Raw genomic sequence first — 22,950 nt, 5'->3', positions numbered from 1 at the left:
TATACAATATACTATATATTATATATGTATTAGGGAAGTTTTCAGTCATTTCTTTAAATAGGTTTTTAATTCCTTGCTCTCTCTCTTCTCCTTCTAGTACCCCTATGATGCAAATGTTGGTACTCTTGATCTCCCAGAGAAGATGTCCTTTAAACTATCCTCATTTTTTTTTGGATTCTTTTTTGTTGCTGTCTGGGTGTTTTCTGTTACCTTCTAAATCACTAACTTGAACCTCTGCTTCATTTAATCTACTATTTATTTCTCCTAAGGTGTTCTTCATTTCAGTTATTGTATTCTTCATTTCTGACTGTTCTTTTTTGTTTTTATCTCTATTTTTGTGTTTTCTATATCTTAAAGCTCTCACTGAGTTCATCTACTCTTCTCTTAAGTCCATTGAGTACCCTTGCAACCAGTGTTTTGAACTCTGCGTCTGATAAATTGCTTGTCTCCATTTTGTTGAGTTCGTTTTCTGGAGCTTTGTTCTGTTCTTTCATTTGGGACATATTTCTTTGTCTCTCCACTATGGCTGCCTCCTTGTGTTTATTTCTATGCATTAGGTAGGGCTGTTATGTCTCCCTGTCTTAGTAGAGTGGCCTTATGTGGTAGGTGTGCTGTGGGGCCCAGTGGCGCAGTCTCCCTGGTCACCTAAGCCAAGTGCTCTAGGTATGTCCTTAGTATGGGGTTGTATGTGTCCTTTTGTTGTAGTTGAGCCTTGGTTGCTGTCTGCATGTCAGTTGGAGGGACTGACCCTTAGGTTGATTGATTATGAGGACTGGCTGTGACTATAGCAGAGGAGCTGTTGTGCAGGGGCTGATTCAATGGAATAGGATTTGCTTTAACAGGACTCTGGTGCCTGTCTAGTTTGCCCTTTAAGTGCGTCATCCTCAGATGTGACCCTAGTGATGCTCCAGCTCAGACAGAAGCTGGCCACTGGGTGTGCAGGCCTGGGCTTCCTGGGAGAGGCCCCACTGCAGACCAAGTTCAATCACAGCCTGTACTCTGCCCAGAGCCACCTGGCATGAGCCACAAAACAATCTGCAGATGGCTGCCATCCATGCTGGGCTTGGATATGCCTCGAGAAGCCAAGCTGCAAACCAAGGTCCGCTGTCACTAGTGCTGGGCTTGGGGCTATTCAGCAAGAGGTACAAGGCATGCTGAGGCCAAATGCTGCTTGTTTAGCTTTTGTGAATCTTTGAGAGGTTTTAGGAAGGTCTGTAGCATGAGCCAAGATAGGCCATTCACATGGAAAATCCACATGTTGGGTAGGCTCACATATTGGGGCAGGGTGTCAGGGAGTCACCAGGACAGGATGAACTGTGCTAGTCAGGTTGATGGAGAGTCATATATATGGTGGCTGCCTGGGTCTGCGTGCTGGGAGAGAGGAGGGCCTAACAAAGGAATAATGTCTTTTGCCAGCACTTCTGTCTGGGAGAAAGCTTCCCCCCAGCCTTTGCCCCAAAGCCAGACTATTTAGTTTCTTCCCGTATTTCCCTGGCACCTTCCAAGCTGCTGCCCCAGCGCTGGAGCTCAGATTGAGTGAGCAAGTCAGCCCATGGGCCCCCAAAGAGGTAGCCCTTTGTCTCACTCAGCCACAATCTCTGCTGGTTTTTACAGTCAGAAGTTGTGGGGACTTCTCTTCTCAGCACTGGAACCCTGGGCTGGAAAGCCTGGTGTGGGGCTGGGGCCCCTTGCTCCTCCAGGGGTATCTCTGTAGCTGAGATTTCCTCTTGATTCTCAACTGCCATGTGCAGACGCAGGACCAGTCTGTTCCATGTACCTGCCTCTTTTGCCAGTCTCGAGGTGGCCTCTTCTGTGTGTCCCCAGTTGTAGGACTTCTGTTCAACTAGGTTTCAGGCAATTCTCAATGATGGTTGTTCTGTAGTTTAGTTGTAATTTAGATGTGTTTGTGAAGGAGGCGAGCACAGTGTTTACTCCACCATTTAACTCCCCCCCGCCACTCCCCAGAGCTATTATTTTATAAACACAGCCCATGTAAAGCTCAGTCTAAATTTATGCTTATGAATGTTCTGATATCAGTTCTGGTTATCAGTTCAAATTCTGATTCTGCCAACTGCTGCCCAATCCTTCAGGCCTCAATTTCTATAAATTTGAACTGAGATTAATACTCACTCCTGATTGACAGGGTTACTGTAGGAATTAAATTACATAATTCATGCATTGTACTTAAAAAGTGCTCAGTGGTGCTATTATTAAAATGTGTGTGTGTGTGTGTGTGTGTGTGTGTGTGTGTGTGTGTGTGTGTTAGAATGCTCTATTTTGGTCATGTAAAATAAGCCTATATCACTCTATGTTTTAGCTTTGGATCCAGTTTGCTCAGAAGTTACATACATTTTACAGAATGCTCTATACTTACCAAATTTATTTTAATACCCACAGCACCTTTTAAAGTCTCACTTTTCTATGTAAGTTATATCCCAAATATAATTTCCAGTTTCTTGGTTTGGTGTATTCTTACTCCTCCTGTGCTATCTGTTTAAAGTTATTTGTGATTTAGGATGGACACTATTTCCACCCTAAGAAAGTTACCAGAACATTCTGCACGTTATGTGGTATTATTGCAATTGAGGTTTAAGGTAGGGTAAAGTACAGTGAACCAGCCTTGTAGTTCTTTTCTAGGAAGGCTTGAATTTGTCCTATATTTTGAGCTGGTGAAAGCCATTCCTGAATGCGTTTTGTTAGATCTCACTCCCATTCTTTCCCGTCCATTTTTGTTTTTCTCATTTCCCACATGGACTATGACTCTTCTTTCCTCCTTTGTTCTCTTTTTCCCCTCCCAGAATTAGAGGAGAGATCAGGGAAGAGAGGCCAAAATTGCTGGAGGGACAGAATCATTCCAGGTAGTTGTCCTTTTTCTTTAATATTGAGAACATAACAAGTCAACTAGGGAATAAGTTCTTGCAGAGTGTATATTGGTTAAAAAAAAGAGGAGGCAGTTTTGCATGATGGTTAAAAGTGCAGGATCTCGAGTCACACAGTCCTGGGCTTGGATCTTGTCTCCCACACCAGCTATCCATGTGACTCTGATAAGTTATAAACATCTCGTACCTCAGTTTCCACATTTGTAAAAAACGAGTTGTTTCGAAAATGCAGGTAGAGAACACTGAATACTTAGTCTTTCACATCGGAAGTAAATTCTTATTGTTGTTGCTATAAAAAGATGACCCTAGAAGTTTATGGAGTGTGTGTTTACCTCTTCAAACTATTAGTTAAGGTATGAGTCTTAATATGTACTATCTTTACATCAGTTGAGTTCCCTGAGGCTTGAAGTACAACATGGAAACTTGATTGGTTGGTGGATTTAAACACTCATGACCTTGTTACTGTATGCATCAGTCTCCAGTTTTGCCCTTGGTATTTTATGGAGATAAAACATGAGATATCTCTTAAATTATAGAATTTAAATCACATTTAATTAAACATTTCACGATTATTTTTTACTGAAAAGTATAAAATTACATAAAATCAAGGCTTTTCCTGAAGATTTGGGGCAAACAGTTACCATACTGAGGGTAGATGTAAATATTTGTTTTATTTACAATCCAAGCCTATCTTCCTCCTGATCTCATCCTCTGCCCACAGCTCTTGGACTCCTCTATGGACCTTCCTCTCAGATAGGGCTACCTGAACCATGGGTTTCTCCATCACTAATTGCTGTTTACTACATCAGCTTTCTATCATTAATGTGAAGAGACGGTGCCATAACTGGGACAGGGGATGTGATGCCTGCAATCTGGTTCCACTGAACTAGATTCAGCTCTAGTTGGGTGAGCTCCAAATGACCTCTTGGCTTATCTCACTTATGGCCACAAGAGCGTACCTATTTTCTTCCTTCCTCTTTCTTATTTTGTCTGTTTCCTCCAGTGTTTCCTCTGAATTTGCAGACATAGCATGTTCTTCTTTTACTACGTGAACCAAATATATCTGATTTCACTTCAGATTACTAGCCCCCAACAATTTTTAGCCAGTATGCAAAGAGATCCTGGGGCGAGGTGCTTCCCATATCCTATTCTATTACCCCTTTTCCTGTTGATCTTATGATGGCTCAAAACCAGAAAGTCCTCTGCAGCTTCAGCAAACCATGATTGCTGAGGAGGCCATGCGTCATCTGTCGGAAACATGGATATCTGGCAGCCATTGTTTCAACCCTGTGCTCACCATGGATATGAACAGGATTAGACATGAGACCTAGGCTTTTCTGATGCTTCTCCAATCAAGACCTCTTGGTTTTATGCCTAGTGGAACAGAGCCTTTCTATGCCAGTCTTCAAACAATAAACTTCACTTGAACCCAACAGCCTAACTGCTGCAGTTAGAATGAGATGAGATGGAGATGCCACCTAGTCAAGCCATCTAGTCTCCAAGACAGAGCTTCACGGAGTGATACTCCTTGGTACAGTTGCAGTGGTCTGTGTCTGTTCTGAGGCTGTTGGCTTCAGAACCATTATTGTTATTGGTGCACCAGAATCAGAGGGATTCTCAGGAGCCAGCTCTCAGTAACCGGATACTTAAGCGCCAGATGAATGAGCCAGAATGCATACTTACTAATTGAACATTGAGAGATGGTCCGTTCTGCAACCATAAAGTTCCCATATGCAAACTGGAATATTTTCTTTGTTTTATCTGAGTGTTAGAGAAACCAATTATGATATGAAGATGGTTTGGCAAAAATGGAACCGGAGGAAGGTGAGGCCAGTGAGGCCCGAGGAACTGCGCCGACTCTCCAGGTGCCAACACGATTGTGTTCAGCTTCTCGCCTTCCTGGGTTGGGCTGGATATAAATACTGTTGAGTTGCTTTTAGTGCTCACCTCTTTAGAACTCCACGACAAAAAACTATTTCTTTAACTATTTATGCCTTTGTTTGGGCTACAGATATTATGTCGTCAAACCTGAGTGATTAAGGCCTGGGCATTTGGAGTATAGAAGACATGAATTTGTTCAAATTTTAACTTTACCATTCACTAACCATGTGATGCTGAGCAAGTAGCTAGCTTCTGTAAGCTTTAGTTCACTTATTGGTAAAGTGGGAATAATAATAGTATTATAGGGTTGCTCTGAGGACTAAGTGAGGTAAGTCATGTCAAGCACTTAGCACAGTGTCTGAGGCATAATATTCAATTGATTTTTAATTGATTAAGAAAAACATTACTCTTTCTATTTTTTGGCCCTCGGAGGTAATGCAGCTTCTGAACATACTCAATCACTTTGATTATGTATTGACTATATTATGTTAACTCAGGGTTTCGTGGGAGTCTTCCTGCTGCTTTCCCTAATGAGCCTATCACCTGACTCCAGGGAACATTGGGGCCACAAGAGACGAGGGGAACAGGTATTGTACTAGAAGAACGGCCGCCAGTCCTATCTGAACTGCCCTGTCATTTTCATTCTTCACAAAGGTGATCCTGTTTACAGGGCTGGCTTCACCCTGTTCTCGCTCCTCCTCCTGGGCCATCTTCTTCCTATTGGCTGCCAAAGAGTATGAGGGTCGATATATTATAGAGAGGTCCTTTCCAAGTGAGTTCCATAACATTCCGGAAAACAGGAGAAGAGTTAGACCTACATGTGGTAATCATTTCACTATGTATATGTATGTCAAAACACCTTACATATATATAATTTTTTTATTAATCTGGTGATCATATTTTTTGTGTGTGTGTGTAAAAATTTTTTAAATTAATTAAAAATTTAATTAATTTATAAAATTTTTTTTATGGTGACATTGGTTAACAAAATCCAGTAAGTTTCAGCTGTACATTTTAACAATAAGGCATGTATATATTTACATTGTGTTAACCTCCCATAGTTATATTTCTTTCTGTCACCATTAAGTATATATAATTTTTATTAAAAAGTAAATAAGAAAATCAAAAAGAAATGTGCTCTTCTTAATCTAGTGCTTTCAGTTAGTTATCTCGATGGCTTTGCATGACTGTGCCATTGTCACCTCGAGTGAAATACTTTGTTAGCTTGAGTGTGATTGTTTTGCCAATGGAATGGAAGCTTCTTAAAGCAGCACAATGAAATCAGAGTTACAATGTTACTGGGTGCCAGACTTGCTCTAAGCTTTGTATGCATTAATTAATCCCATCATCTCAACCTTATGAAGTAGATGCTATTAAGAGCCCCATTTTAAAGATGAGGAAGTAGAAATAGAGAGGTTAAGTAACTTGCCCAAGATCTCCCACCAAGAGGTGGAAGGGCTGGGAACCAGACCCCACTGGACTAGCTTCAAGTGTCTGCACTTCATCAGCATGTGATTTGGCTTCTTGACCTGAGATGGCTAGTATTCTCTTCTGGCTTTTTCTAATGCTTTAGCCGAAGCCACTTGTTCTGAATTTTCATCCTAATCTTCTTTTATCCCTCCAATTACAGAGGTCTCTTAAGTGAGTTGTAATTTTTATTTGCCTTTCATTGTGAGACTTCTCTCTGTACACACAAAAGTTCTGCTGGGGGGTGCAGGAAGTGGGGTGGTTTCTCCGAGAGTGGTAGTGAAGGAGGCACAGTTATTTATTTATTTTTTCTGATGAGTCAGTGGAAAATGAACTGATAAACACTTATTCCCTACTGAGGTGGAGAGAGAAGACCTTTTTATTTTTACATGCAAGTTAGAGATAGGCAGTTCCCTAGAACCGACGACATGATGGAGAAATTCAGCCCAAAATGTGGTCTCTCTCTTGATCTTCTGGGTTAGTAGAGTTAAGTTTCTTCTCCAACAGCCATAGATATCAAGTAGGTATGTACAGTCCTCCCCAAGGTAACTCCCAAGTACCTGCTAGGCCCACTGGACCAACATAAGGAGATGCAATATCAGAGATTTTTGCTCCTGGCTTAGAAGAAAGGTCTTCTTGATTTTTCCCTTTCTGTTCTTTAGAGAAGGACACAGAGAAAGGATCCCCACATCTGCTCTCTTTCTAGGAAATAGTAGGAGAAACTTTAGCCTCAGATGTTTACTCCAGGTACCACCAGTATGTTTACCTTGATTGTTACGTTGTTCTAGACAAAGAGGGAGGAGGGAGATTGAGAGGCTGAGATAGAGATAGCTATTGAGATTGAAGGGGAAGGGAAGGGAAGGAGGATCAAGAAAACATGTTCAGAAATTGCTACTGGCGACACCTTATTTGGGATATTTAGAAACATTGGCACATTACATATTTTCTTATGAGCATGTAAGTAGTGGCCTGCGGCTCAAAAGCATCACCTAAGAAAACCTTCCAAATATGATGCTCAATCTGAAATGATAATTCAGTTAAATGAACCTTTCCATGTTGCCAGATAAAGTTGTTCCCATTTGAACTGGCTGTGTGGGTTGTTCCCATGAAGCTCGTGAATCATGCATGAACACACTGACCAGATATTTCTAGCCAGCCAAATAGCCAAAGGATTCATTTCCTATAGAAGACACCTGATTACAGTGTTGGGACAATGCATTCCAGGCTTGCTTGCACTGGTACTAACCCACAGCACTGTGTTATAGATGCTGGTTGCCTCAGTCTCGAAATCCTTCTTAGCACAGATGGCGGCACTCTTCCCTTATCTTCTGAGACACTTGCCATTTCTTCTGAATTTTTAACCTTTCTCTCTCTCTCATTTGGAGAGGGCATTTGCTTTCAAAATGCTTTTTATTATCAAAACTTTTATTTTTTTATGTATTTATTTAATTAAATTTATTGGGGTGACACTGTTTAATAAAATTATATAGGTTTCAAATGTACAATTTAATAATTTGTCATATATATATTGCATTGTGTGTTCACCACCCCAAGTTAAATTTCCTTCCATCACCGTATGGGTAAAGGGGGTCAAAAGGTAAAAAAAAAAAAAAATTAACTAAAAAATAGAGGCTCCTTTACTGCCATTCCTTGCGGAATGTTAAGATTTGCATTAAAAAGAATGTGATATTGATACACACACATGCAATGGAATATTATTCAGCCTTAGAAAAGAAGGAAATCTTGCAGTACGTAACAAAATGGATGAACCTTGAGGACATTACGCTAAGTGTAATAAACCAGTCATAGAAGGACAATAATGCGTGATTCCACTTGTACGAGGTACCCAAAATAGTCAAACTCACAGAAGTGAAGAATAGAGAGATGGTTGCCAGGAGCTTGGGGATGGAGGAAAGGAAGTGTTGCTAATCAAAGGGAATAAAGGTTCAGTTATGCAAGGTGAATAAGTTCTAGATACCTGCTGTACAGCCCTGTGCTTATAGATAAATACACTGTTTCTGTTCTTGGAGACTGATTATATAATGTGTCAGGTGTTTTTTAAAACTTTCCTAAGGAAATTAAAGTACTTAAAATTCCATCTTATTTTTGTGTGGCAATGGGCGGATCATTTAACTTCTGTTGGGTTCCTTATCTTTTAAATAGGAATATTAAGAGTAACTACTTCATGGTAGTGTCATGAGGATTAGATGAGCTGGTAATACTTATCACCTTATTGATTAATCTCACTTTATAAACAAGTGGATAGACATGTAGAGGAGGAATTGTCTGCAAGTGTGGTCATCTATCAAGTTAGTGTCAGAACCTAAAAACTTCAAAAATGCATCAAATCTTCCAGATCTTTAAACCAAGTGGCACTTGCCAATTAGAAAGCAGTGGCTTTTAACTCAGCACACATGCTTCAGCTGAGAATTTTGTTTAAACTTGGATTCCCAGATCCCACACCTAATGCAGGAAGTCTGGGATAGGGCCCAAGAATTTGGATTTTACAGGGTCCCCAGGGGATTTGGATGTAGGTGGTTTCTGGGTCAACTAGAGAAATCCTGGTGAGAAGTAATATAAGGGGTTACCACTAATTGAACTCTTGGGGGAAAATTTTCGTGCAGCCTCTTCTAAGCAGAAATGGATGGATTTGACCCTGGAGGATGAGGATGGAGAGGTCATGCATGGGCCATGTATAAGGGTTAGGGGGATAGTTAATGGGCAAAGACAAAGTGAGAGAGAGAAGCATGGTTACTTCTGTGTTTGGAAGAGTTTAAACCAGCTGGCATATTAAGGTAGAGTCAACATGAAAAAAGACAAAACATAGAGGAAATAGATCCCCAAATGTCCCCTGTTTAGAAATACAGTTATGGACTACCAAAGGGTACTGATATTCCTTTCCCTTCTGAGACAGGCTCCAGCCAACAAAAAGCCATCTTGCTCTATGGAGTTAGTGCTTTGAATGATTACGTCTTACTAGAACTTCACAGACTTGGAGAAAGGAACCTGGCATCACAACTGCCTTGTAGGACTGGGACTCACAGACTTCTTGGTGTTAAGTATATGTAATTCAGCCAAGTGATCAAGAGCATGAATTTAGGGATCAGAGAGATCTGGGTCTGAATCTGGCTCTGTTACTTTCTAGCTCTGGGAAAGTCACTTACTCTGAGGTTTATTTTCACCTTATGGAAAGAGGAGTTAACAAGAGCTGCCTTGTGGGGCTGTGCTCAATTTAGAGGCTGTGTATGTGAAAAGCTCAGCACAGGGCCTGATACATGGGAAATGCTCAGTATACTGCAGTTATTAGTACCATAATGCATAGAAAGCTACAGTATAGCTGGGGCACATAGGAGGTAATAAATGTTGCTATAATTTATTATTATTATTATTATTATTATTATTATTGTAGCAGCAGCAGCAGCAGTAGCAGTAATGGCATTATTCCACTCTACAGTACTGTCTCCCAAAGAAGCCCACACTGATGCTACATTTATATTAATAACGGCAATGTTGATAATAATAACTAACATTTATTGAATACGTTGTTTTCCATATACTCCTCTAAGTACTTTACATGCTTTAGTTTATTTAATTGTCCTGGTGATCTGATGGTCGTTATTATTAATATCCTCATTTCAAAGACGGGGAAAGTAATGTTGAGAAAAGTTCAACAACCCACTTGAGGTCTCAATGAAGGAGCAACGGTGGGATTTGAACTCAGGCTCCAGAGACCATGCTGTTTCCTGATTCATTTAAGCTGTGCTAAAATTATACTTGTATTGAATCTTCCCTTTTCCTCTCTTTCAGTCCCTTTTCTGCTCTAGCCTATGACCTTTGCTGAATTATGTAAAAACAAACAGAAAATGACCCTTTAACTCCCTCCTGTGGTTGTATAGGATGCTGATTTAGCTTCCTGGTAAAAATCCAGACTCCTTATCACCTTTAAAAGGTTTGACCACTCAAATACAAAGGCCAGCAGATGGTTTTACATTCCCTTATACAGAGAAGATACTTAAAGAATCTATATGCCTGAGTGGTCAGACCTCTTCTTTACCATGCAGTTTGTAATTAATTTCTATCATGGAAGGCATCTGGGCTACTTTGCTCTCAGTGGAAGGAAGATGTCTTATTTCCGGGATAAACTGACAACTGATGGCATAGCTACATCAGCCCGAGGTTAGCCTGAGTCCAGCAAGGTTCCCAAACCCTAGATCTTGTTGGAATCAAAGCCCAGAGCAGAACGAGCAGCTCTGACCTCTCACCAGTTGGTTTCCCAGTCTGTGTTGATGGTGTGCATGGGGTCCACCAGCGACCAGACGCAAAGGAACGGGGTGTGGAAGGAAATGACATGTGCCTGGTTTTCGGTTTAGGGAATAAACTCCCTTCTGCAGAGCAATTTACAGCTTACAAGACCTTTTGACCTTGCGTTATCCCATTTAATTCTTCCAGCCCCTTAGGAGGCAGGGCCTATGTCCCTTTTCTTCAAGGTCACACATACAGGCTGGGTTGAGACTCTGTTCTAGGATTTCTGAGTCCAAGCCCCATGTTCTTTCCACATTTCCATTCTTCAGTCTGAGATGGGATGCGATGCAGTGCTGTGGGGGTAACCCAGGTGTTCAGATGAGAGGGATATTATTGATAGAGAAGAGATCACTTTGGGAGTTCTGCATTCCACTAGCTTAATGTAAGTTGCTACTTGTCTGGAGGAAGTGGATTGCTGAGCTGTGAGTTAAACAGTGCTTTTGTCTTTGATGTGGGCATTAGTCATCTGATACATACCCTGAGATTTCAAAAATGCTTTGTTGAGTAGAATTGTGGGCTTGATCACAGGGGAGCTTGTTCTAACCACCCGCGCCTCCCGAACCTCCCCCCAAAGTCAAACACTATTAAAACTCAAAAATCATGACTGGATAACTAAATTGATGGAGAAAGAATTTTAACATGAGATGATGATGTCATAGGTCTAGCGCTGCGGCCAAAAATAAAGCTTATATAAAAATAACATTTGTGTAGTACTTTTTAGCATACAAAGCAGCATTACAGAAACAATTTCGTTTGATTCTCACAATATCTATAGGAAGTAGGCAAGATCCTCATTTAACAAACAGGGAAATTAAATGTGATGGAGGCTAAATGTTTGTCCAGGAGCACAGTTAGGAAGTGGCAGGTTTAGGACTCAGGTTTTTGGCTCCACATTTTGTGTTCAATTTGGAATTATTTGCTAAAACCTCTGGAAATGTCAAATAATTTTTGCAGGGGATGACTTAAACATGTCGTGACCCTACCCTAAGAAGATAATGGCTAGGATGTAAATGACGCCTTCTCACACTGGGACTGCCTTGTGCTTGCAAGTAGCAATTATTCATGATTACTTTCCTGCAAAGTCTGTGAACATTAAGTCCATTTCTCTCTGGTGAATATATTGGAGCAGACATCTAAATTATTTTTTCACTGTCACCCATCACAGGGAGTTAGGGAGCAGGGTTATGTCTTGCGAGTTCCAGCTATATGTCCTTTGTAAAACAATCAGAACCAAATCCCATTCCCTAAAGAATAGAAAGAGAAATAGCAAACATTTAATGAGAGGATCTATGCTATTTCTTCAAAATGCCCTAGAGTCACTCCCCACAACTATTCTTGACGAAAATATTTGGAGAGCCTAATAGTTCCCAAATTTTGGAGAACGTGGACATCTCAAAAAATACCTTGAGGAAGATAAAGTATGTACTTATGGGTCAACAGTAATTGAGGCAACAGAGCGCAACAGGATTCAGACTCATGACTATTCAAGGAAACTACATAGTAAAGATCTCTATTCATGCTGTTCCCATATAAGCTGCTTTCTATATCCAAAGAGGGAGTTAAGAAGGGAAGGTTGTAGCTTTTCACTTTCATGTGCCATGGCCAGAAACAATTCTAGAACTTGTCTGACTGGCTCTAATGAGGAACGTATGTAAATAAGACCTGAATAAACAAAAGAGAAACCTGCCCATCACCAGTGGGCAGTAATGTAGGTCACCTTCCTGCCACTTACATATCAGTGTTCGTCCCTCAGATAAATGTGAAACGTACTTCCAGAGGATGTCAGTTATTATTGCGTTGGCAGCAGAGACTTGGGAAAGGAGCAGAATAAAAGATATTCTTTCTATCTGTGGGGACCCGCTGTAGTAGTAAGAAACTAAGTACCTGAAAGGACTGGGGAGTTCTTAAACCTTTCTGGCAGGAGCAAGAATTGGCCTCTTTTTCATGAATGAGGGTCATTTTCATCACCTTGGGATGTTAGGCTTTGGCAGCTCTGATGATGAAGCAAGGCTGCACGTGCTCGTGAGAAGAAATGACTTTGCCATCCTTAATCTCCTTGGTGATGGTACGGATTTTAACCAGGAGTCGGGAGAGGGCTCTACAGGTACTGCAGGGCTCGGGTATCCCACGGGGAGCTGAGGATGATGTGTAAACTGGGGCTGTGCATTCCATGGCTCTGGCCTTACTGGATGTGCAAGTGGAAGGCTCCCATTTGGTGGCACACGGGTTACAGGGACACCTAGAAAAAACAGAACTTAGTTACCTGTGATTGAGGGAAGGCAACATTGGCTACGGAGAAAAATGGCAGTGGTTAATTTTCTAACACGTGTCACTCAAAACAAGTATTTCCAAATGCTTACTCATCGACTTTGTACTATTGTTAGTGGGAAAAAAAGAATCAGACCAGGTCTATGGGAAAGCGGCATCCTAGGTTTAGAAGTGTTAGATCGTGTCAGCTCTCATTACGGTCAAAGCCAGAGCTCTGTGGAAAAACACTATGCCAGTAGTCAAAGTCCAGCTCTGTCATTTACCAGCTGGTGACCTCAGATACATCAGGTAGCCCTCCTGACTTATTTTTTCATCTGCAGAATGGATATAATGGAAACCAAACTCACAGGATCAATAGTGATAAGGGACAAGTTGAGAGGCTTATTATCTGTGGGAAGGAGGTTAATCAGATATTTTTCTGATCAGAGAGTTAGTGATGATACTACGGGTGGCTTGAACTCCATCTCTGAAAGGATTCTCAGTGCTTCATCAGGAAGCTCCAAAGTATCTTCTGAGTGTCTACCAATGAATAATTTTTAGAGAATTGGAGTTAAAAACAGTTAATGGTAAGAAGTCTTTTTGGAAAACATCATATTTCTTTGATGAGTCAAGAAGGCCCTTTGGTATAACTCCTCAAGGTGGTGACATCGGTTAACATGGTGCTAGTATAATGGGAACATGCCAGTTGAAAGAATGGTATGAACAGAGTTCACTGATTGTTTTGGAGTGGGAGGTCTCCTTAGCAATTTTAACTGTTTGCCTTTGGAGTGTTAGTTTGGGCTGGGTTGCTTCAAAGAACCCTTGTTCTAGCTCAGTTCCTTATGGGTTGGTTAGCTTCAAGTTATTTAAAAAATTACAACTTCTATAAAAAAAGATGCTGAAACATGCATATGTACATGATGCTGTTGACGTGAAGGGCAAGTGGCTGGACAAGGTTAGGTTTCAGCCTGAGCGGACTATTTCTCCAAAGGAAGCAGGGTCATCCTGTTTAATCTCATAGAATTCAGACTTTCATCTCAGCGAGGAATACTTACAAGTCACCAGGAATGTTCATCTTTGGGGGAACCATTTTAATCTCCAGTAACTTTTAAAACTCAAAGAAGCTAAAAAACCTATATAGAACTAACTCAGTGCATTGGCTCTTCGAAAAAACTCAGCTCAGCTGGACTAGGTTACAATTGTAGGTCTCCAAATGACACAGCTTAAGAGAGTGTACACTCTCTTTAGACCCTTGGATCTAAAGCTCCCCATCACCAGTAAGATCAAAGCACTTGCCCCCTGCTGCCAGTGGGGGTACATACGTGTACGTGAGTTTCTCATAATGCTGTTTTTATTTTACGTACTCGCCATCTGAGCTCTCTAGAAGGCTGCGGTATGTAGCAATCTCACACTCCAGCCTGGACTTGATGTCCAGCAGAATCTCATATTCTTGGTTCTGCCTTTCCAGGGCACATCGGATCTCTGCCAGCTGGGCCTCCAGGTTATCGATCAGACACTGGATCTGGGCCAGCAGGGCTGTGTAGCGGGCCTCCGTCTCGGCCAGGATGCATTCCTGGGAGTCTCTCTACCATGGAGGGGGAAAGTAGGATTTATAATGATGACACCTTTAAGCCCAGGTCACTTGTGATCTGTATCATTTTCAACAGTAGTTTGTGACAAGTATTAATGAATCTCTAAGCCCTCTTATTACCCACTAACCAAATAAATCCCAAAACAAAATCATCACCAATGCTAAAGGTTGTTTCCCTTTATTGTGTTTTTTGCCTCCCTTTAAGTGCTTACTTATCTTCCTCTTTTTTAATCAGTTGATAATCCCCTACCACATTTTCCTATCTATAAGAGAAAGAATATTCCAACTTATTTCACACCTATGCATTAAAACCCCATGACTGTGGTACCTCATGAGTATTTGTACCTTAAAAAGGAAGTGGCAGCATTTAGCCATAAACAATTCCCTCACTGTATGGATTCTTTTATATAATAAAATATGACTGTTAAAACTTTGATGATTAAAGTTCTTTCTTGCTCTATCATTCTGTAAGTTTATGGATAATGAAATTTTAGGTTTTAAAATCTATCTCAATTTTTATAGATGAGAAAACAGGTTCAAGAGGTTGAATGAACTGCCCACAGTTACATGACTAGCTGGTGACAAAACCAGCTTTGGGACAAGGTCTTCCTAATAATACTTTTCATATCCGAACATTTAAACATTTCCTACTTCAGAGAGACAGTACAATGAGGCAGAATCGGTTCTAGCTTTGGAACTTGAATTATGGCTCAGAATCTTATTTCTTTTGTGATTTAATGCCTTAGGATTGCAGTGTCTCCAACTATAAAATAGGTGAGATGAAACTTACCTTGGATTTGGCTTGGGAAAATCACCGTAACTCTCTGAGCCTCATCTGTAAAATTGACTTAATAATTATGCCACCTCTCTCAAAAGATTATTTTATAAATCCGGTAGTTTGTAAAAATGCTTTCTATATAATAAAATGCTCTCTTAGTGTTTCCAAAGTATACTCCATGGGTCATTATTGCTATGAGATATTCTTAAAAAAAAAAGGAGTCCACAGTCAAAAGAGTTTTGTAATGCTCAATGCCGTATCTCCCCTTCTTGGAGATTCATGGTGTATATCAGCTTATTAAAGGCCCACAGGAAGGCCCCCTGTTTAACTTTGGTTTAATTCAGCACTTCCCAGGCTTATTTGCCCACTAAGTCCTTTTTTTGGCCATAGACTCTTTAACAAACAGTGGAACTGCTGTTCCGAGGGACGCAGTTTGAGAAACATTGCAACACAGAAGTGTTGGGCTGTGGCTATCACTATTGTGCTAGGTTTGGTCAGTTTGCTGGGTACCGTTCGGTGCTGGGCCTGTCGTTCAACCTCCAAAGCATTCACAGTTCGTCTCAGTTCAATGATCTCCTTCTGGCAGCACTGCTGCTGCTGAGAGCTGGTCACCACCTGCTGATTCAGCAACTCCATCTGAAACACAGTCAAGTACTTCATGGATATTATGAAGGAAAACAATACTTTGATTAAAGGGCCCCTGGAAATGCAATGTCAGCTTATGGATTTTGACTTTTCTATCTCTCCACCTGCGTGTTGAACCATTGTTCCACATCTCTGCGGTTTGTCTCCACGATGGACTCATATTGACATCTCATTTTTTGTAGAATCTGATTTAGGTCAGCAGAAGGGGCAGCAGTCACTTCAATGTTGAGTCTGTCCCCAAGCTGACTCTGTAAGGAATTGATTTCCTATGGAAAGAAAGAGTATGAAGTCAGTTGGTGAACAGATGACCCCTCCTTGAGTTCTTGTTTCGGTCTAACAGCAATAATTGTATCTGACACATAGCCTACAATAAAGGAATACATGATTCATGGATGTTATTGAGATGCTATTAAATGACAAGGCTATTTCAGATATGACTCTGTGTTCAAATATGTGCAACATTAAAAGGAATTTACTAGCAAGATCAGAGGTTTAAAGAATTTAGATCATTTCCGGGGATGGATAATGAGTGGAGAAGCATAGAGGTGGAATTTATGAGTTCATATTCTCTATGACACCAGTATGGGCTTATGCCATACTTGTACCAATAGTGGCAGAAATCTATGCAGGAATGTCTATAAAAAGATGGGAAACCTGTGAGGACAATAAAATTGGGTTGCTTCCTTCTCCTGGAAAAGCTGGAGAGGACAGTGGAATCTTCAGATATTGTATTATAGGCAATAGATTTGAAACACATTGAATCAGTGGTAGTAGCACTAGGTTTTATCAGGGTAGTATCTAGTGGGGACACCCTTTGTCAAGTAAAACTCGAAGGAATGGATGCTGTTTTTAGAGGCTTGGCTTGTAACGACCCTCTTGGCTTTCTCTAACCTCTTCATGATTGTTTTTGAGGCAAAGCAGCTCCTCCTTCAGAGACTGGACTCGTGCCTCTAGGTCAGCTCTGCCCAGGGTCAGTGCATTCAGGATCTGTTGTAGGCCGTTGGCATCTGCCTCCACCAGCTGGCGTAGGGACACCTCAGCTTCATACCTTTAAAAATGAGACATGAAACGACAGGCATTGAAATGTAGATGGTATAAAGCAGACCAAGCAGAACTCCCTTCTGCATTTTCCTCCGGGCCTCTCATTTAGTGTGGTTCTCCTGTGGGTGTTATTCTCTTTAGACCTGAAACCACTTGATGAACATCACCACTTAATTATTATTCCTATATCAGTTTGCCAGAGTGGTGCCACATTGCTATTCTTTGAGATGAAGAAATTTATCCTCCTTGCCCCGTCCCTGGAGGCGATGCAGTGTAAGTGGAAAGAGCATTGGATTAGGACTTAGAAAGCTTGAGTCCAAGTTTTGGCTCTGTCTTGTACTGGTTGTATGCCTTTGCATAAGTAGCTGAGTTCCATTAACCAGTTTTCTCACCTTAAATGGGGTAACAGTATGTCTACCCTACCTATTTTACTAAACTATTGAGCAGGTAATCAGATGGGTTTATGTTATAACGTACAGATACCGTATACATGTGAGCAGTTATTAATCTTAATCCTTATTGAATTTGAAGGTATTTTTTAGGCTAGTGTCAACATGGTATGGGGCAGGAAGGTTAGTGGACTTGGGAATAATCCTATTGGGAGTGGTTAGCATCAGACAGCGTGAATTCTGTCACAAACGACAGTGTTGGGTGGGCTTACTTGGCTCTCAAGTCATCAGCAGCCAGTTTGGTGTTGTCAATTTGTGAGACCAGTCTGGAATTTTCAGCCTTGGTACATAAGATCTAGAATTAAGAAGTTGTACACACAAATGAGACAACACCAAGACAAACACCGAGATCTTCCTTAAAACCCAAGGGGCTGCTGTGTGTTTCAGTCTCTAGCGGAAGGCTGGTTAGGCTTTTCAAAGCTATGTTTAGGAAGTCGGGGACATTTTAGAAAGTCAGAGTTTTTATTTTCCTAGAAGTTCAGCAAAAATGACTTTAATAAAAATTTCTGTAGATGTTTTACCATTAAAATATAAAATCCACCTTAAATTTGTATAACATACCATGATCTACTAGAATGTAAACTCCACGAGGACAGGGACATTTTTAGTTCACAAATATGTTCCCTAAATCTAGAATAATGTCTTGGTGCCTTGTTGTTGGTGCTCAGTAACATTTGTTGAACAAGTAAGAATAAATCCAGTACATGTAGCAGCGGCATACCACTCTGAATGGAAAACTTAGGTTTGGTGTGGGAAGAAACTATTTAAACAATTTGGAGATGACGAAATGAGCATAAAAGGGAAAAAGTAGTGATGGTGGAAACGATGGATAAAAATTAATTATTTGGAACTTATTAAAAATTCATTTTCTCAAATCCCTGTTTTCCTTTTTGTTAAAGAAATGAAAGCAATGGGTTCTTAACACATTTGGTCCTGAGTTTCTGGTTATAATAGCAGAGTGTGTATCTCTGGAAAGTGAAAAACTCTAGAACTCTAAATTATTGCTTCAAGATGACAATTTCATTCACTAGATTTACTCATTATTTCAGCATAAAAGGAACTAAAATCATTAAAGTTTAGCATGTGACTATCGCTTGGAGAACATCCATTCACAACTTGATTATGCAGGTTCCTAAGAAGCTTACCTTCTGCTGAAGCTCCTCAATGGTGGCGTAGTAGGACAGGTAATCAGGACATATGACTGGGAGCTCTTTGTTACACTCTTCCTGGATTTTACTCTCCAGTTCAGTGTTCTCTCGTTCCAGCATTCGCACCTTTTCCAGGTAGTTAGCAAGGCGGTCGTTCAAGGTTTGCATGGTCTCTTTCTCATTACTGTTGATGCCTTCACCATGCCAGCCACAGTCATCCAGAGAGGGACAGGCGTTGAAGTTATTTATTAAGCAGATGGGCATGGGACGGAAGCAAGGAGTGGGTTGGCAGCCCTGGGACTGGAGAGTTCTGAGAATATGGCCAGTTGGTTGGCAGCTGTTGGCTTCAAGACCACCACGCTGGCACCCGGTGTTAGAAGAGATGATCCTAAAATTTGTAATCCTAGAGCAGCTTTGGCATGGTGTTGAAGAAGAAACAGTTGTACAGCCCTTGGTATCCATGGTGTGTGTGCCCAGCTTTGGCTATTTCAGTCTGTGGTTCCCAGATCCAAAGCTCAAGCTACTGCAATCGTGTCCAAATTCCAAGTCTTTTGTGGCTTTTTCCTCTTTGAAGTGCTTATATAGCCTTTCCTCTAGGTGGTGTCACTGCAGGCAGGATGTTTTCCTTCTTAATGTTTCTATCAAATCCCATAGGAACGTCTCATTAATCTGCTTTTTATTTGCCTGAGAAGAGTTACCTGTCCCATAAAAATATGCATTTAGGCTGTTACTAAGTTATTAACCCACCACAACTACTACTTGTCATTGGATTCAGAACTGTACATTATGTCTTCAAAAGGAACTGTTGTCACAATTCTAACAGCATCAATTATTAAGTAGGTGTGAGCATATTGAGTTCATTAAGTCCTTGTTGACCTCCTCACCTGGCATTGAGCTCCATCAGGAGTGAGTCCATTCTTTTTCCCCCCTTTCTTCTCTAGAAAAGGGAAACTATTGGTATTTAATAATTATCGGTGTGAACTTCGAAATCAGTGTTTTATTTTGTTCTGCCCAACTGCTTTTCCTGTTTTCTTTCGAAATCAGTGTTTTATTTTGTTCTGCCCAACTGTTATTCCTGTTTTCTCTCCTCCTCCTCCTCCTCCTCCTTTTTTTTTGTTCTGCCCAATTGTTTTCCCATTTTTATTGTGAGTCTGGATTACTATGTCAATCTTAAATAAGGCTGTTTTTAAGGCAATTGTTGAATTCTTGTTTTAGCTTTTAGGGTAGGGTTTGACTGCTAATAAGAAAGTTCCTGAAAAAGGATGGTTTTTCCAAAGCCCACATTTGATAACATTTTTGGTGCTTAGTGTTTGCTTGTGGTATTACATTAGCTAAAAATTTGTGATGGTGTTGGTTTATAGTTGTTTAAATATGATCTGTTGAAAGGTATGTGTGTTCTTTCAAGGAATACTTACTCAGTATTTTCTTAAGTTATTTGTTCCCGATCTTTTATGGAGGCTCTAGAAAAGAATAATTTCCTTGCCTTTTCTAGCTTCTAGAGGCCGCCCACATTCCTTGGCTCATGGCCCACTTCTATCTTCAAAGCCAGCAATGGCCAGTCAATGTGTCACTCACATGTGTCACTCTGACACCGACTCTTCTGTTTCCCTCTTCCACGTTTAAGGACTCATGATTATATTGGTCCCACTAATATCATTTGGGTAATCTTCCTATATTAAGGTCAGCTGATTAGAAACCTTCCTTCCCCATTGCCATGTAGCCTAACATATTAAAAGATTCTGGGATTAGGACATGGATATTTTTTGGAGCTCATTGTTCGTATCACACCACGTAAAGAAAAAACAATTTATAATTGCACCAACAAATATCAGATATGAAGGAATAAATTTAGTTAAAAAGCTACAAGATCTATATGAATAAAATGATAAAATATAGTGAAGGACAGAAAACTAAAATAAAAGGAAAGATATATCATGTTCTTGGACTGAAATACTGTAGTCATCTTTAGAAAAAGGTCAATTATCTCTACAGTAATTTAATTTAGAGTCTAATAAATTTATCGATCCTCTCAAACTATGACTTTTTTCAATGAGGCACGATAATTCTGAAGTCTTATGAAAAAAATCGAACAAATTTGAATAGCCAGAAATATTCTAAAAAAGAAAAGCCACAGAGACTGGTCCTTCCAGATATTAAAATAAATTTTTAAGCCTCAGTAAGTAAAGCAGTGTAATGTTGATGCATGAATAGTCAGACAGACCATTAGGATAGGATAAGCAGTCTAGAAATAGACTCCCAAATAGATAGGGGGAATTAATTAATGGAGTTTGGAGACAATTCTGTATTACTTGGGTTAGGGGGCAGGGTGGGGAATGTTGGATCATACCTCATTCCTTATAATAAAACAAATTACAAATGATCAAAGATTCAAATGTGAAAAAGTGAAACCATAAAGGTGCTCAAAGAAAACACAGAAGAATTTTTTTATAAATTTGTAGTCAGAAGACCTTTTGAATAATGTCTCAAAAGTAAGAAACCATAAACAATTTTATAAATTTGACTACATCAAGTAACTTGCATGTGGTAAAAAACACAGCCTACAAAATCAGAAGACAGATGACAAACTGGGAAAGAATATTTGCAACTACAACACAGATAGTGAGCAGAAAGAAATTATATTTAAAAGAAAGTACCTTAGAAAAAATGCTCAGTGTTACTTATAATTAAAGGAAATGCAAATTTAAACCACATTGATATATCATTTTATTTTTCTGCCTATCAGATTGTAAAAAAGAGTGATAACAAATGTATTGTATTGTGTACTGCCTCTCACTTATTGCTGGTGGGAGTGTAAATTTGTACAAATTCCTGTAATAGTTCTATAATCAAACAGTATGATATTGGCATAAGTGTTGGCAAGTAGATCAATGAACAAGAATATAGTCTAGAAATAGACTCACGTATATGTAGTAAATTTTTTTCTTTTTCAATTACAGTTGACATTAAATATTGTTTTATATTAGTTTTGGGTATATAGCATAGTATACAGCATAATTATATTTATATAATTTATGAAGTGATCCCCCCAATTAGTCTAGTATCCACCTGGCACTATACATAGTTATATAATATTACTGACTATATTTCTTATGTTGTACTTTATTTACATTCCCTGACTATTTTTTAACTTCCCTTCATTTTTTTTCTACCCAGTGGTCCCAACTTCTTCCCATCTGGCAAACATCAGTTCTCTGTCTTTAAATTTATGGTCAATTGATTTTATACAAAGATTTCAAGATAAGTCAATGAGAGGAGAGCCTTTTAAATAAATGTTGCTGAATCAATTATATAATTGTGCACCAAAACTTAGTACATCTGAATTAGTACAGCTCTGCCATATAATATATGTAAAAATTAATTAAAGATGGCCAAAGTTACACATATAGAGTTTTTAGAAGAAAACAAAGGAGAATATCTTCATAATCTTGTGCTAAGTGAAGGTTGCTACCACATGGAGAACACTAATGATAAAAAAATTGATTAGACTTCATCATAATTAAAATCTTTTGCTGATCAAGATATACCACTAAGAAAGCAAAAAGGCAAGCTACATGCTGGGCGAAAATATTCTCAATCTATCTAACAAAGGACCTCCCCTATAACCCAGCAGTTTTATGACTTGGTCTATGCCTGAGAGAAATGAATGGATATATACACAACAAGACTTATATAAGAATGCTTATAGAAGCTTTATTCTTAATAGCACCAGATGGGAACAACCTAACTGCTTATAAGCAGGATAATCGATCAACAAACTGTGGTATATTTATATAATGGAATAGTACTCAGAGCAAAAAAGAATAATCTACTGGTGCTTACAATAACATGGAGGAACCTAGAAAACATTGTGTTGACCTGCAGAAGTAGGACTGAAAAGAGTATAAATGGTATGATTACGTTTATCTTAACTTCGAGAACAGGCAAAGCTCATCTATAGGGTTAGGTATCAGAAAAGTGGTTGTCTCCTTTTGAAGGAGGTGAGTTGACTGGAAAGGAGCCTGAAGGAACTCTCAAGGTTTATATTCTACATCTCGATATTCTATTCTATATCTTAATCTGGGTGGTTACATGACTGCATATGTCTTTCAAACTTCATGGAGCTGCAAACTTTCAGTTGATGGATTTTATTGTGCAAAATCATTTAAGATTTGATACAGCTCTGTAGCTACATGAATATTCACTACTTTATTTATATACTCGAATTCCAAATGGATCAAAGATTCACTTGTGGAAAATAGAAATTATAGATGTACTAAAAGAAAAGAGAGAATTCTTTTATAAATTCAGTGAGGAAGGCCTTCATAACAGTGATTCAAAATCAAGAAACCAAAAAATGGATAAATTCGACTCTCTAAAATAACAGTGCTTGAAATAGTTCATAATTTTAAAAACAAATTAGACTGGAATATCTAAGCATTAGGAATGACATTCTCTGTATTTTATAATTACCGATAAATGTTATTTTCTTCATGTTTTTATGTATAGTCTATAAAATTGAATG

General features: G+C 39.6%; 1 protein-coding gene across 1 annotated transcript; it reads right to left on the bottom strand.

Annotated features, from left to right (window-relative positions):
* Positions 1–12,325: 12,325 nt before the first annotated feature.
* KRT39 (keratin 39) lies at positions 12,326–18,926 on the bottom strand. Its single transcript, XM_006924660.1, has 7 exons — positions 18,426–18,926; positions 17,493–17,575; positions 16,682–16,838; positions 15,895–16,056; positions 15,656–15,781; positions 14,141–14,361; positions 12,326–12,768 (listed from the first exon to the last, which is right to left on the bottom strand). Exons 1-7 carry the CDS (start codon positions 18,888–18,890, stop codon positions 12,507–12,509), a joined length of 1,476 nt encoding a protein of 491 aa, XP_006924722.1. The 5' UTR covers positions 18,891–18,926; the 3' UTR covers positions 12,326–12,506.
* Positions 18,927–22,950: the final 4,024 nt, after the last annotated feature.

This window comes from Pteropus alecto, unplaced genomic scaffold (genome assembly GCF_000325575.1).
Source record: "Pteropus alecto unplaced genomic scaffold, ASM32557v1 scaffold98, whole genome shotgun sequence".
Classification (NCBI taxonomy): Eukaryota; Metazoa; Chordata; class Mammalia; order Chiroptera; family Pteropodidae; genus Pteropus; species Pteropus alecto.
The sequence above is the reverse complement of the archived record's forward strand: the minus strand, read 5'-3'. Positions and strand labels throughout refer to the sequence as shown.

Bases quoted from the DNA above. Each gene is read 5' to 3' on its own strand.
- KRT39 (XM_006924660.1), bottom strand. From the start codon at position 18,890: ATGGATACCAAGGGCTGTACAACTGTTTCTTCTTCAACACCATGCCAA. The intron at 16,839-17,492 runs GTAAGCCCACCC...TCATTTTTAAAG, and splicing joins GCTGATGACTTGAGAGCCAA to GTATGAAGCTGAGGTGTCCC. The intron at 16,057-16,681 runs GTTAGAGAAAGC...TTCTTTCCATAG, and splicing joins TCAAAAACAATCATGAAGAG to GAAATCAATTCCTTACAGAG.